Source organism: Panthera uncia (assembly GCF_023721935.1).
Source record: "Panthera uncia isolate 11264 chromosome A1 unlocalized genomic scaffold, Puncia_PCG_1.0 HiC_scaffold_17, whole genome shotgun sequence".
Classification (NCBI taxonomy): Eukaryota; Metazoa; Chordata; class Mammalia; order Carnivora; family Felidae; genus Panthera; species Panthera uncia.
Genome location: NW_026057577.1, coordinates 28,931,262 through 28,945,226, shown reverse-complemented (window position 1 = coordinate 28,945,226; position 13,965 = coordinate 28,931,262). Strand labels below are relative to the sequence as shown.

The 13,965-nt window shown below is 38.7% G+C and overlaps 1 protein-coding gene across 1 annotated transcript; it reads left to right on the top strand.

The window, feature by feature from the left end:
* The first annotated feature begins 2,489 nt into the window (after positions 1–2,489).
* On the top strand, positions 2,490–13,510 carry LECT2 (leukocyte cell derived chemotaxin 2). Its single transcript, XM_049649229.1, has 4 exons — positions 2,490–2,679; positions 4,204–4,300; positions 6,225–6,370; positions 13,214–13,510. The coding sequence occupies exons 1-4, from the start codon at positions 2,634–2,636 to the stop codon at positions 13,378–13,380; spliced, it is 456 nt and encodes a 151-aa protein (XP_049505186.1). The 5' UTR covers positions 2,490–2,633; the 3' UTR covers positions 13,381–13,510.
* The last annotated feature ends 455 nt before the right edge of the window (positions 13,511–13,965 follow it).

The window sequence follows — 13,965 nt, the reverse complement described above, 5'->3', positions numbered from 1 at the left end:
TAAACATTAAAAGTAAATTTAAAAAGAAAAATAAAAAGAAATAAAATAAATACATAAATAAAAATAAAATGATTTTTGTAATCAAACCCCTCCCCTTTGCTAACTGCACTTCCCAAACCTGTGGTGACTAATGTGTCATACTTGCAATTGTTACCGTTGTCTGTCCGCACAGAGGATTTGTGGGGGGTGGCAGGAGTGAGGGGAAGGGGGTAGGAGAAGGAAGAATGGATTTAAATGTTCATTCGGCATTCTAAAATCAGAGATGGAAAGTGACACACAAGGCCTCATCATGAGGCTAAGGCTCTACTGGCCACAACTTGTATTTAATGCCTTCTTCATTCTTATCATGACTAGGACAGACTTTAGCAGAGCAGTTCTGGACTAATTTCAGATTTCTGAAGGCATTTGTTTAATAAATCAGTAGCTTAACACAGCATGCTATTTCTAGGTAGGTTCATTTTAGTGAAACACAGAAGGAAGGAGCCAGTGCGTTTGGTCAGGTCCCCAGGCCAACAACCCTTTGCAAAGCACGCTGGCCTCCTCTCTTTCACAAAGGCCTCCAAACTGCAGAGCAAATCAAAGATCAAAGCTACCAAAGAAATTATATCTTCACCCTCTAGCCCACTATTCCCACAGTTAAGGAAAACCAAAAAGGTTTCATGTAAATTGTTCCCAAATGGAAGCACTCAGACATACCCAAAACTTCAACTCTTCTGTGATTTAGTGTTCTGTAATATAGCTACTTCTTAAAAATCAATTAAGAAACTATTAACAAAAGGATACAATAGCCCTGAGAGAAGAAAATCAAGTGCTTTCTTTGGCTAATCAGAGAAAAGCATACGATTCAGTGGTTTTTATCATAAGCAATTTGTTCATTGGCTCCTGGAATACAGCCAACCCTCTCACTCTGGTATTGAACTACCCATCTCAGAGGAAGCAGGAGACAGGTACAGAGAAGCCGGGGCAAGAGGAAGAAACAATCTGAGTCTTGCAATTGCATGAGCTCTCATGTAATTTTACCTCAAACTCTTCTAACTAGACGGGAGAATGATGTGGTGAAAGAGGCAAGTAACTTTTAGTTAATCTCGATGCCGGAAGTAGACTTTAGCACCACTGCCCTCAAAGCTAAATTATAGCCAGTTTGAATTTCTCCTCTTCCTCCAGGTTCCCTCTGGCTTTGGTGAAAGTGCTAAGAAAAGTAAAACAGTCAAAGCATGGGGGAGAAATGAGAGGTCAATTTAATGCTGATAGTTGAGCTTGTCTTGCAAAAGTTAAATGCCCTTCAGTAACTGTAGCCCACCAAGTCACCTTACTTCCACACACATTTCCTTATGAGGAAGTAGAGCTCAGAGAAGATAAAGGTCTTATGCAAAACTGTGAATAGGTCAGAGTTTCTCATCGCAAGATCTCTAGCAAGCAGCAACCACCTCAACACTCCTTACAGTCATGGACGATACACAAGAGAACAGTGACAGTGCCTCCTACCACTTCAAAAGGGGCATTAGCCAGCCTTTCAAACAACTGTTGGGTTAGTTAGCTTATATTTGCTTCAACTCCTGTAGTATTTCTTTGAACACCATGGAGTTTACTCTGTTCAATAATTGTGAGAGCTGATGATTTTCTACTATAAATTAAGGGGTGTGCTAGGCTGGCTTCAGTTAGTGTGGCTTGGCTACAGTGACTCTGTTCCACGGGACTTTTACTCTCTTCCTGGGGCCAGCAGGTTAGTCTGGGAGGGCTCTCTGCATGGCCAAGGCAGAACACAAGAAGGTGAAAGACACGACACCCCGTAGGGCTCAGGCTGTACTCACGAACTGTCACTTGTGTCTCCTTTGATCGGTCACAGCATGTCATACAGCTGAAACACATACCAAAAGTTTGAAAGGCCTTCTGCCTCCTTAGAGTCATGGGAAGGGTGTGGATTCAGGGAAGGGTAAAAAGAACTGGGGCCACAATCTCAGTCTCCCACAGCTACTGACAAATTATTTAAAGGGGGATGTTTCTGTAGAAAATCCCAAGGCCTCATATAATATTAAGCATAACAAGAAAGAGATGCTAATACACAGAAATAGTGTCTATTTGTTGAAAAATATAGAAAAGCACAGAGACTCATATAACAAATAGCCATGTATCTACCTCTAATAATTAACAAATACTTTCACATGTTTCCTTCTCACATTTTTACTAAGTATTTTAGAGTTTAAGCACTCTGTAGAGTCCTCCACAATTCTATTTCCCTCCTTCCTGAGAGGTACCTATTATCTTAAAATTAATCTGTGCATATTTTTGTATTTTTCCTATGTACGCAGCCATTCATGAAGTTGCAGCCCAGAAGACAGTCAGCTACCTTATCACTTTCTGTTAATGTTTAGTCAGCATTTCCAATAAAATTAACTCCTTCTTCAGATCAAACAATTTTACATAGGCCCTACATGTGAACCAAATAGCTACCCAGGGAATATTTGACTTTGACTTGCTTTATTCTTGTTTTTGTGTGTGTCTCACAGTAAACGAAAGACCTGAATGATGCAGAATTCCAAGGCTACATAATTCAACCTTGGCTATTCTTCAAAGAGTGTGGGGGCAATTCCAATTATCAGAGAAAGAAACATCACAAGGAAAGCAAAAGCCAAATGTTTTCCACAGAAGTCCTCCTTTTTGCTGTCTTCATTTCGACTGGTAAGTCTAAAAAACAATTTGAGAATCTCGGCTAATTTTAAAAAATGGATTTCAGTAATAGATTCAAAAGTCAGGAATATCACAACCACAAGAGAAATGTGTGTGTTTGACTACTGAAAATGGACTAGGAAGAAGAATACAGGGGAAAGGGGGACTTCTCCTGACTTCCACCTGAATGCTGTCCTTCTTGAACAAGGGAATCATAAAAGTGGAATAGAGGACTTTAAGGAAAGTCTATTAATCTTGGCCTAGGGTTTAATTGGAACATAATTAGAAAATAAGAAGTTTGTATAAGAATTTGATTTGGAGAATTCCTTATGCAGCGACTGGCGTGGATTATGGCAAAGGGAACTCTCGCTCTCTTAACCATCACAGCAGGAGAGGAAAAATGAATATGCTAATAAATCACCTAATATCTGCCTCAATTCCCCAGGATAAATACTAGCTGCCAAAGTGATGGTATTGTATCTTGATCAAGATGTTGACTTGAAGTGTGGCTCAAAGGTATAAGACATTTGAAGCCCATCTTCTAAAAAATATATTAAAGAATATACTTAAACAGCCATATAAACTTAAATGGCCATATTCTGTTGTTCCTCTCACAGCACATATATTAATGAATAGTAAAATATCTTTGACAAAAATCAACAATCAAATTAGCTGGTTCTTGCTTTTGCTTCTGTTTTGTTAGTTTATTCTGAAGTGAAAGGATGAGTTGGCTAACTACATCTCTCTGTGAACGTTAACATTGGAAATCTGGGAAATTTAATTCAATTGAGCATTTATCTCAATTTAGCATATACTAAAGAGAAGATGCACCTAAAACAAGTGTGCACAAAATACACTGAGAGAGCCAGCCCTTCCTCCATGTTTTACTACTTCACAATTTTTCATATAATTATTTCTACTCCCTTCCCTTGTCTTCTCCCTCCACTCTAGGCTAAATTGGTCCAACATGTTCTTATTTCTAAGAATCTCCCTCTTCCATGTTTGCAGACAGAAAAGAGATCTATTTAGTTCAGAGTCTGCTTTGCTAGTTCAGAGTTTGCTTCTTCAGTTCATACATTTTCTTGGATTTGATTTTTAGGACTAACGATAAAGGAACATCTCAAAGTTACTTTAAAATTTCTTGAATTATTTCTTGGCACCATGCTGTTTGATTATTTTTGCTTAACCTAAACACAGCAGTCCCAAATAATAAGCCAAGAAAGTTTGAGAATCATAACTTAGGGCATTTATTAGTTGATAATATGAAACAAACTGTAATGATGGAGATTAATGCTTATAAATAAACACATTTACAAATACGGTGTATGTCATAAGACAGAATTTTATGGTAAGGGAAAAAGCGAACTTTACACCCGAATCAGGAATTAAAGGAACACCTGCCCATAAAATATAGAAAGTTAGAGAAAAACTATAGTGAAAACAGAAGCGTTGAAGCTACCAGGAGACTGACAAGGTAAAAAGAGACTGGAAATATGTGAGGTCAGGAAATCTGCTTGTCATGTTTCTCTTTTTTAGCTCTGGCTGGACCATGGGCTAGTATCTGTGCTGGCAAGTCTTCCAATGAGATCAGGACATGTGACAGGCATGGTTGTGGCCAGTATACTGCTCAAAGGTATGGGGTTTCACAAATAACCATAAATTCTTTTGGTTCTTAACCTCTTTGCTTAGTGTCCTTGCCTCAAACACTCACGGTCATCTCCCTTTAACAGCAGGACACAACGATGAAACCAGCTGGACTACTATCTTTAGAGCAACTTCCGAGACCTCTGTTTCAAGGATAGCCTCTGAATTGGGGATAAAGCATGTAATAAAGAGAAAGGGGAGCAAATGCAGTGTTTTCCTTCTCAGTGTTACCCACCTGGTTTTTCCAAGGTGAAAATCAACATTACTATCACATTTTATTCAAGAGGGACTTGAACTGAGGTATGAAGGGTTAAGGCACCTGTCCACCACAGTTGGAGGTGGGAAAAGCTGCATAACGATTCACACTTTTGGTTCCTCTTGCCATCACACCATGATGTTACTGACCCAGGATGTGGGAGTTCAACATCAGAGGCTGGCCCTCGACAGGCCATTTCTTCTAAACAATAAGGGACACATTTGTGAATTTTCAATAATGCACAGCACCACCTTAGGGGTGCCACTCTCTGATGAAATAGCCATGTGTCCAATTGCATCATCGATCTCCATCCTAATTATAGTGGAGCTCTCACTTAAACAAATGCTACTTACAAAGCAGCCTCAAATACCTGGAGCAGCAGGGTTGAGGTGGGAAATATGGAAAAATGGCCGCTCAATTGCCAGAATTAAGACTTAATTTGTTCATACCCGAAAGTGTGTATGCACTTGACTTCTACAATAATTTACTGGTTTTTCACTTGGAATCCCACTCAGTGTTGCTTTATACACAATTCTAACAATCCTCACAAATTGGATTTTTCAGGTGCTAGCCTATTAGAAGGGAGAGGGGGCTGGAAAGAGTGAATGTAAACAACAGTGAGGATTTTCAGAGACAACTTCAAGAAATCTCACAATCTGGGATCATTTTGTGTTTGTTTTTGACCCACTTTAATAAACTCAGGAGGTATCACTCACTGTATTAAAATACCATATACAAAAAATGTTGTTTATGACAACTTCTGGTCACTGAGACAAAAATAAGATGAGGGTAACATATGATTCTTTTACGATAGGTTTCCATAAAGAGATAACTCTTTTACAACTGGTCTTGAAGGGGTGAAGAGTCACATATCTATAAAATTTACTTACATATGGGGGCACCTGAGTGGCTCAGTCGGTTAAGTGTCTGACTTCAGCTCAGGTCATGATCTCACGGTTTGTGAGTTTGAGCCCCAAGTCGGGCTCTGTGCTGACAGCTCGGAGCCTGGAGCCCGCTTCGGATTTGTGTCTTCCTCTCTCTTTGCCCCTCCCATGCTCATGCTCTGTCTCTCTTTGTTTCTCAATAATAAATAGACGTTAAAAAAATCTTTTAAACATTTACTTACATATGGACCCCTGGGTGGCTCAGTCAGGTAACTGTCTGACTCTTGATTTCAGCTCAGGTCATGATCTCACAGTTCAGGGGATCAAGTCCTGGATCAGGCTCTGTACTGACAGCATGGAGCCTGCTTGGGATTCTCTCTCCCTCTCTCTCTGCCCCTCCCCTGAGCTCTCTCTCTCTCTCAAAATAAATAAACTTCAAAAGAATAAATAGGTTTTAAAAATTTACTTACATAGATTGTCTCATTTCCCCAAAATGCCACGTAACAATAATAGCTAATGAATTCTTAAAGGCTCTCCATATACCAAATACTATCCTAAAGACTTTAATCTTTACAATATGGTTATTACTACCTGTAGGAAAGGAGGTTAAAATTGTGCTAAAGAGAGTGAGGAAACCTGGGACCTCCCAATATGGTGTGGCAGTTTCAGGGTTTGATATCCTAGTCTGGGAACAGTGGGCTAACACCACGTTTCTGGGCAATAAAGTTCCTAGGACAGTTTCCTCAGTCTGTTCATTCTTATTTACATTTTAGAAATCATAGGCCTCACCAGGGTGTGGACGTCTTGTGCTCTGATGGATCGACTGTGTATGCGCCTTTCACTGGAACGATTGTAGGCCAGGAGAAACCTTATAAGAACAAAAATGCCATTAATAATGGAGTTCGGATATCTGGAAGAGGTGAGAGGTGCTGTCTATACCTGGGGCACATGCTGGAAATGTTTGATGCTTATTTATTTAATGCACATGCTATATGCCGAAGTGTCATACGTCCTTCAAAATAGTAACATCTAGAATACAAAGGCCATAGGGTACCAAACTAAAACAGCTAGATGCATTTTCAAATACATTCCACCTCTTCCTCTGAAATCATTTTCTTTATGGACACACTCTACCTAACCCCACAGCTGACTGAAGGGCTTTCTTCTTGTGGCCCATGTGGTTTTGCCTAATAGTCTACAAACAAGGTCACTTTCAACAGTATCTACTATAATAAATAAATACTTTCATTCATCAAAATCCTACAATTCAAAGATGTTGGCATTCCTGCAAAAGTTGGCTGGAAAATATTTTCAAAGGCTTCTATGTTCTAGGTTAAGCTGGGTCACCCAGTACTCCAGGTATTGGGCTTACTGTTTACTTGTATGTGTCGTTCTAGTTCCTTCATTCTCGTTGATGTAGAGGGCTTGATTCTCTGCATAGATCTTCATCTATGTAATCATTCTTCTCTAAATGGACATCTGGGTAGTGTTGAGTTTCAGGCAATTATGAAAATTCCATGAACTTTCCTGCATGTGTCTTTTAATGAACACAAATGTGCATGCCTGTCAGAAACGGGCCCTGAGGACACTCCCCTCACCACCATAAGAAACACTTTGTGAGGGAGCTCACATCCTCAAGGGCTCCATGGTGGCTATTCTCTATAGGACCCAAATGACAAGAGAAACTGCTGCCACTGGATGGAGTCCACTTAGTAAGCAAGGCCAAGGTTGGCATGGTTACCTAACAGGCTGCAGAGCTGAAGAGGCCATCAGATTCATCTGAAGGACAGAGATCTGTGGCATTGTCTAGTTAATCATGGTGACCCAAGAACTGAACAAACGGGCAGCCTACTAAAGCCTGATTTGATTTGTATAAATGGAAACACTCTAGGTCTGATGAACAAAATCGTGACTTCAATCATCACCATACTGGGTCACAAAACTGCCTCCCACCCCCAGACTTGCACCAGTTCACAAGCCCAGGGCCCCTTGAAAGAAACCAAGGCTCAGCCCCTTTGAGGAAGGGCTCCGTCACACAGCCTAAAATTTTTTTTTTTTTCAATATATGAAATTTATTGTCAAATTGGTTTCCATACAACACCCAGTGCTCATCCCAAAAGGTGCCCTCCTCAATACCCATCACCCACCCTCCCCTCCCTCCCACCCCCCATCAACCCTCAGTTTGTTCTCAGTTTTTAAGAGTCTCTTATGCTTTGGCTCTCTCCCCCTCTCCCCTCTTTTTTTTTTTTTTCCTTCCCCTCCCCCATGGGTTTCTGTTAAGTTTCTCAGGATCCACATAAGAGTGAAAACATATGGTATCTGTCTTTCTCTGTATGGCTTATTTCACTTAGCATCACACTCTCCAGTTCCATCCACGTTGTTACAAAGGGCCATATTTCGTTCTTTCTCATTGCCACGTAGTACTCCATTGTGTATATAAACCACAATTTCTTTATCCATTCATCAGTTGATGGACATTTAGGCTCTTTCCATAATTTGGCTATTGTTGAGAGTGCTGCTATAAACATTGGGGTACAAGTGCCCCTATGCATCAGTACTCCTGTATCCCTTGGGTAAATTCCTAGCAGTGCTATTGCTGGGTCATAGGGTAGGTCTATTTTTAATTTTCTGAGGAACCTCCACACTGCTTTCCAGAGTGGCTGCACCAATTTGCATTCCCACCAACAGTGCAAGAGGGTTCCCGTTTCTCCACATCCTCTCCAGCATCTATAGTCTCCTGATTTGTTCATTTTGGCCACTCTGACTGGCGTGAGGTGATATCTGAGCATGGTTTTGATTTGTATTTCCCTGATAAGGAGCGACGTTGAGCATCTTTTCATGTGCCTGTTGGCCATCCGGATGTCTTCTTTAGAGAAGTGTCTATTCATGTTTTCTGCCCATTTCTTCACTGGGTTATTTGTTTTTTGTGTGTGGAGTTTGGTGAGCTCTTTATAGATTTTGGATACTAGCCCTTTGTCCGATATGTCATTTGCGAATGTCTTTTCCCATTCCGTTAGTTGCCTTTTAGTTTTGTTGGTTGTTTCCTTTGCTGTGCAGAAGCGTTTTATCTTCATAAGGTCCCAGTAATTCATTTTTGCTTTTAATTCCCTTGCCTTTGGGGATGTGTCGAGTAAGAGATTGCTGCGGCTGAGGTCAGAGAGGTCTTTTCCTGCTTTCTCCTCTAGGGTTTTGATGGTTTCCTGTCTCACATTCAGGTCCTTTATCCATGTTGAGTTTATTTTTGTGAATGGTGTGAGAAAGTGGTCTAGTTTCAACCTTCTGCATGTTGCTGTCCAGTTCTCCCAGCACCATTTGTTAAAGAGACTGTCTTTTTTCCATCGGATGTTCTTTCCTGCTTTGTCAAAGATTAGTTCACACAGCCTAAAATTTATACCATAAACCTTACTTCTAGCTGTCCTCAAAGGGAACTGCCACCATTAAGCAGGATGGCTGTACACTGGGGAAGAAGAAAGAATTGCGCTTCGCAGAGACTACTGGACACTTGCTCAACAACTGAGACTTAATTCTTGGACACTCAAAAGGCCAATGTGGCCAATCAGTCAGAATAGAGGCTTCTAGGGTCAGGTGATCAACGTAGATTTTCATTAGGGTCCATCTGACAGTGGTCCCAGTGTGTCCACAAATCCACTCTCTGGTAATTTCCCCAGTTTCAGAATGCATAATTGGAATCAGCACACTCACTGATGGCAGAATGTTGTACAAGTGGAAGAGCTGGATCACTTGGTACATATGTACCTTCTGCTCTAACAGCTACTGTGTTTTCCAAAGCAGTGCTTCCAATTTACACTCCAACGAGGAGTGTGTTAACAGTTCCAGTTGCTCCATACACAATACTTGGTGCTATCTTCCAACTTTCCACTTCAGCAATTCTTTTTTTTTTAAGTTTATTTATTTTGAGAGAAAAAGAGAGAGTGCAAGCAGGGAAGGGGCAGAGAGAGGGAGAGAAAGAATCCCAAGCAGGCTCCACACTGTCAGTGCAGAGCCCAACACGAGACTCAAACTCATGAGTCATGAGATCATGACCTGAGTCAAGATCAAGAGTTGAACACTTAACTGACTGAGCCACCCAAGTGCCCCCCCCCCATTTCAGCCATTGTGATGAGTATATGGTGGCATCTCATTGGCTTTATTTATTTTTATTTAGATCCAAGTTAATTAACATATAGTGTAGTATTGGTTTCAGGAGTAGAATTCAGTGACTCATCACTTACATAAAACACTCAGTGCTCATCACAAGTACCCTCTTTAATACCCATCACCTATTTAGCCCAACCCCCACCCACCTCCTTCCATCAACCCTGTTTTTCTTTATAGTTAAGAGCTTCTTATGGTTTGCCTCCCTGTTTTTATCTTTACTTTTCCTTCCCTTCCCCTATATTCACCTGTTTTAGTTCTTAAATTCCACATATAAGTGAAATCATATGGTATTTGTCTTTCTCTGATGGCCTTATTTAGCTTAGCATAATACACTCTGGTTCCATCCATATTATTGCAAATGGCAAGATTTCATTGTTTCTGATGACTGAATATTCCATTATATATATACCACATCTTCTTTATCCATTCATCAGTCAATAGACATTTGTACTCTTTCAATAGTTTAACTGTTCTTAATAGCATTGTTATGAACATTGGGGTGCATGTGCCTCTTTGAATCTGCATTTTTGTATCCTTTGGATAAATAAATACCTAGTAGTGCAACTTCTGGGTCATAGGGTAGTCCTACTTTTAATTTTTTGAGGAACCTCCATTCTGTTTTCCAGAGTGGCTACTCCAGTTTGCATTCCCATCAACAGTGCAAAAGGGTTCCCCTTTCTCCACATCCTCTTCAACATGTTGTTTCCTGAGTTGTTAATTTTAGCTATTCTGACAGGTATGAGGAAGTATTTCATTGTGGTTTTGTTTTTTATTTCCTTGATGTTGAGTGATGTTGACCATATTTTTCACAAGTCTGTTAGCCATCTAATTTCTTTGGAAAAGTGTCTATTCATGTCCTCCACCCATTTCTTTACTGGATTGTTTTTGGGTTTTGAATTTGAGAAGTTCTTTATAGATTTTGGATATTAACCCTTTACCTGACATGTCATTATTGGCTTTAACTTGCATTTTCCTGATGGCTAATGCAACGGAGCACCTTTTTGTATTTATTGATAGCATGGATATTATCTTTTGTGAGGTGCCTATTCAAGTATTTCTCCCTGTGTTTTCTGCATTTTTCTTATTGGCACGTAGGAGCTTTTTGTATATTGTAGATGAGTCGTCTGTCAGATCTATGTATTGTAAATATCTTCTCCCACTTCATGGGTTACCTTTACACTTTATTTTTGCTGTCTTTTAATAAACAAAAATTCTTATTTTTGTTTTAGTCCAATTTGGTAGTATTTTCCTTTATTGATAACATGTTTTTACCTGTTTAAGACACATTTGCTCATCATAAAGTCATAAAAGTATTTTTTTCTTCTGTAAGTTTTATTGCTTCATCTTTCATATTTAGATTTATAATCCACTTGGAATTGGGTTCTGTGTAAGGAATGAGATAGGGTTCAAGATCTTTTTTTCTCACATTAGTTTCTGACTCAGTACCATTAAGCTGAAAAGACTATTTTTTCCCCCTACTCTAATGCAGTATAGTCTTTTGTGGTAAGTCATGGTCTGAATAAACATGGGTTTGTTTCTGATTTTTCTATTGTATTTCATTGGTCAATGTGTCGATCTTACACAAATATCCAACTGTCTTAATTACTGTAGCTTTAAAATATCTTGGGAGCGCCTGGGTGGCTCAGTTGGTTAAGCGTCCAACTCTTGATTTTGACTCAGGTCATGGTCTCATGGTTCATGAGATTGAACCCCACGTGGGGCTCTGCACTGACAGTGCGGAGCCTTCTTGGGATTTTCTTTCTCTCTCTCTCTCTGCCCCTACCCCACTTGCACTCCCTCTCTCTAAAAATAAATATTAAAAACCAAAAACACATCTTGATATAACATAAATCTTTCAAATTTATTCTTTCAGATTGCCTTGACAATTCTTCCTCATGTGTATTTCCAAATATATTACAAAAATCAGTTTATCAGGGGCATCTAGTTGGCTCAGTCAGTTAAGCTTCTGACTCTTGATCTCAGCTCAATGATCTAGAGTGCCTCATGATCACATGGTTGATGAGTTTGAGCTCTTCATCAGGCTGACAGCGTGGAACCTGCTTGGGATTCTCTCTCTCCCACTCTCTATGACCCTCCTCCACTTACACACACACACACACTCTCTCTCTCTCTCTCTCAAAATAAATAAACTTTAAAAAGTACATTAAAAAAAGAATCAGTTTATCGATTTCCACCAAAAATTCTGCTGGGACTTTGGGTTTGCATTGACTACACAGACGAAATCGAGAACTGATATCTTAAAAGTAATGAGTCTTCTAATTAATTAACATGTTATATTCTCCATTTATTTAGTTCTTCCTGTACTGTTATATTAGTTGTCACATTGGCTTGCAGGGTTGAAATTGTGCACATATTGTTTAACATGCATATAAGACACATTATATTGATTTTGTTTAGATCTTCTAAATCAGCAATGTTCAACAGAAATACAAGTCACCATAGATAATTTAAATTTTCTAGTTACATTAAGAAAGTTAAAAAATAGGTAAAATTAATTTTAATATATTTTATTTAATTCAGTGTCTATATTATTTTAAAATGCAACATAAAAATTACTAGTATTTTACTTTTGTTGTACTGTCTTCAAAATCCAGCATGCATCTTATACTCAAAGTGCATTTAATTCAGATGAGCTACATTTCAAGTGCAGACTGGCCACTTGTGGCTAGTGGCTACCATGTCAGACAGCACAATTCTGTCTACTTGACCGTTTTCACTGATATGTGTATTAAAATCTTCTAGTGTGTTTCTATTTCTCCCTGTTTCTCCAGTAGTCTCTGCCTTATATAGATGGTTTGTGTTTAGTGCACAGGGGGTTGTAAATGCTGTATCTTCATTGGATTTAGCATTACAAATTGTCCTCCTTTGTTACATTTCAATGCTTTTTGTCCCAAATCCGAATCTCTGATAACAGAATCATAACCCTTGCTTTCCTTATTGTTTCCATTTGCTTGACAAATCTTTTTCCAGCCCCTTATTTTTTGCCTTTTTCAACTGTTGTGTTTTACTGTATATAGGATATAATTGGGTTTTGCTTTTTAAGCTAGTAGGAACATTTTTTTAACAGATGAGTTAACATTTATAGATATAACTCATATATGTGGTCTCAACATTGTCATATTACATTATGATGATAGTATTACAATAACTCCACCTATCTATTTGGTGGGTCTTTGTCTTTAAAATTATTTTCTTTGGGTATTTAGTAAGAGTTTCAATCTTGTGCCAATTATGTCCATTTTTATTTGTCTTTGAAGTCTCATCATTTTATAAGAATATGTCTTAGAGTTGAAATTGTTCTGGGTGAGAACAAGAAAATATGTTAATAGTCTCAATTTTCTCAGCTAGCGTTTTTCTGTTATTCCTCAATGTCTTTATTAAATTTTCATATGAATCTGTTTTCCCTTCGGCATCTTGTAATTTTAGTCATTTCTGGTATGATTTTGTCATCTTCCTCAATTTCCTCATTGAGTTCAATCAACTCATTTTTTTGGTCTTTTCTTCCATTTCTGTTATTTTTTGAATTCCTGATTCAAGGCTACTAAAACCCAGATAAAAACTAATTTAATTTCTTTTCTTTTAGGTTTTTGTATAAAAATGTTCCATATTAAGCCAATTAAATATAAAGGTTCCATCAAGAAGGGAGAAAAACTGGGAACTGTATTGCCCTTGCAGAAAGTTCATCCTGGCATACAATCCCATATACATATTGAAAACTGTGACTTGAGTGATCCTACTGCATATCTCTAAGTAGAAGACAGATGACCTGATCTTCTAAATAGAAAACCATCTTCTTAAAAACGTGGATGCATATCCTACTTTTCAAGAAATTTGTGTCCAAATAAAAACATGATGAGTGCAAATAGAAAATAGTGTTTTATTTCAACTCATTGCCACTCTGATTTTTGATTGTCAACTAATTTCTGAGGGTTCTCTGATTTTTCTGTTACATATGGGATCTGAGGGGTTTTGCTTGTTTGTTTAAATTTCCTTAGTCTTCAATACATAGGATTAACAAACATGACTTCCAGCTATCCAGGCTGCATTTTTGGTACTTCTAAAACTAGCTACCTTTCTGCTTGAAAATAAGAAAAAGCCTGAAGTTATTTTCTTGGTACAAGAAGAGAATGTTGCACAATGGTAGACACACATGCACAAATATTGAGTGAACAAATGAGAGTTAAACTTTAGTTAAGGTATTAAAAAGTTTCAGCAAAGCAATATCCTCAGGTATGTCAAACTGGTCACAGGGTGAGGAGCTTGCATGGATTAAGACAGAGTTTGCTGGTCTGCACAACCACACTTCCCCACACTATATCAACAAGATTTTCTAAA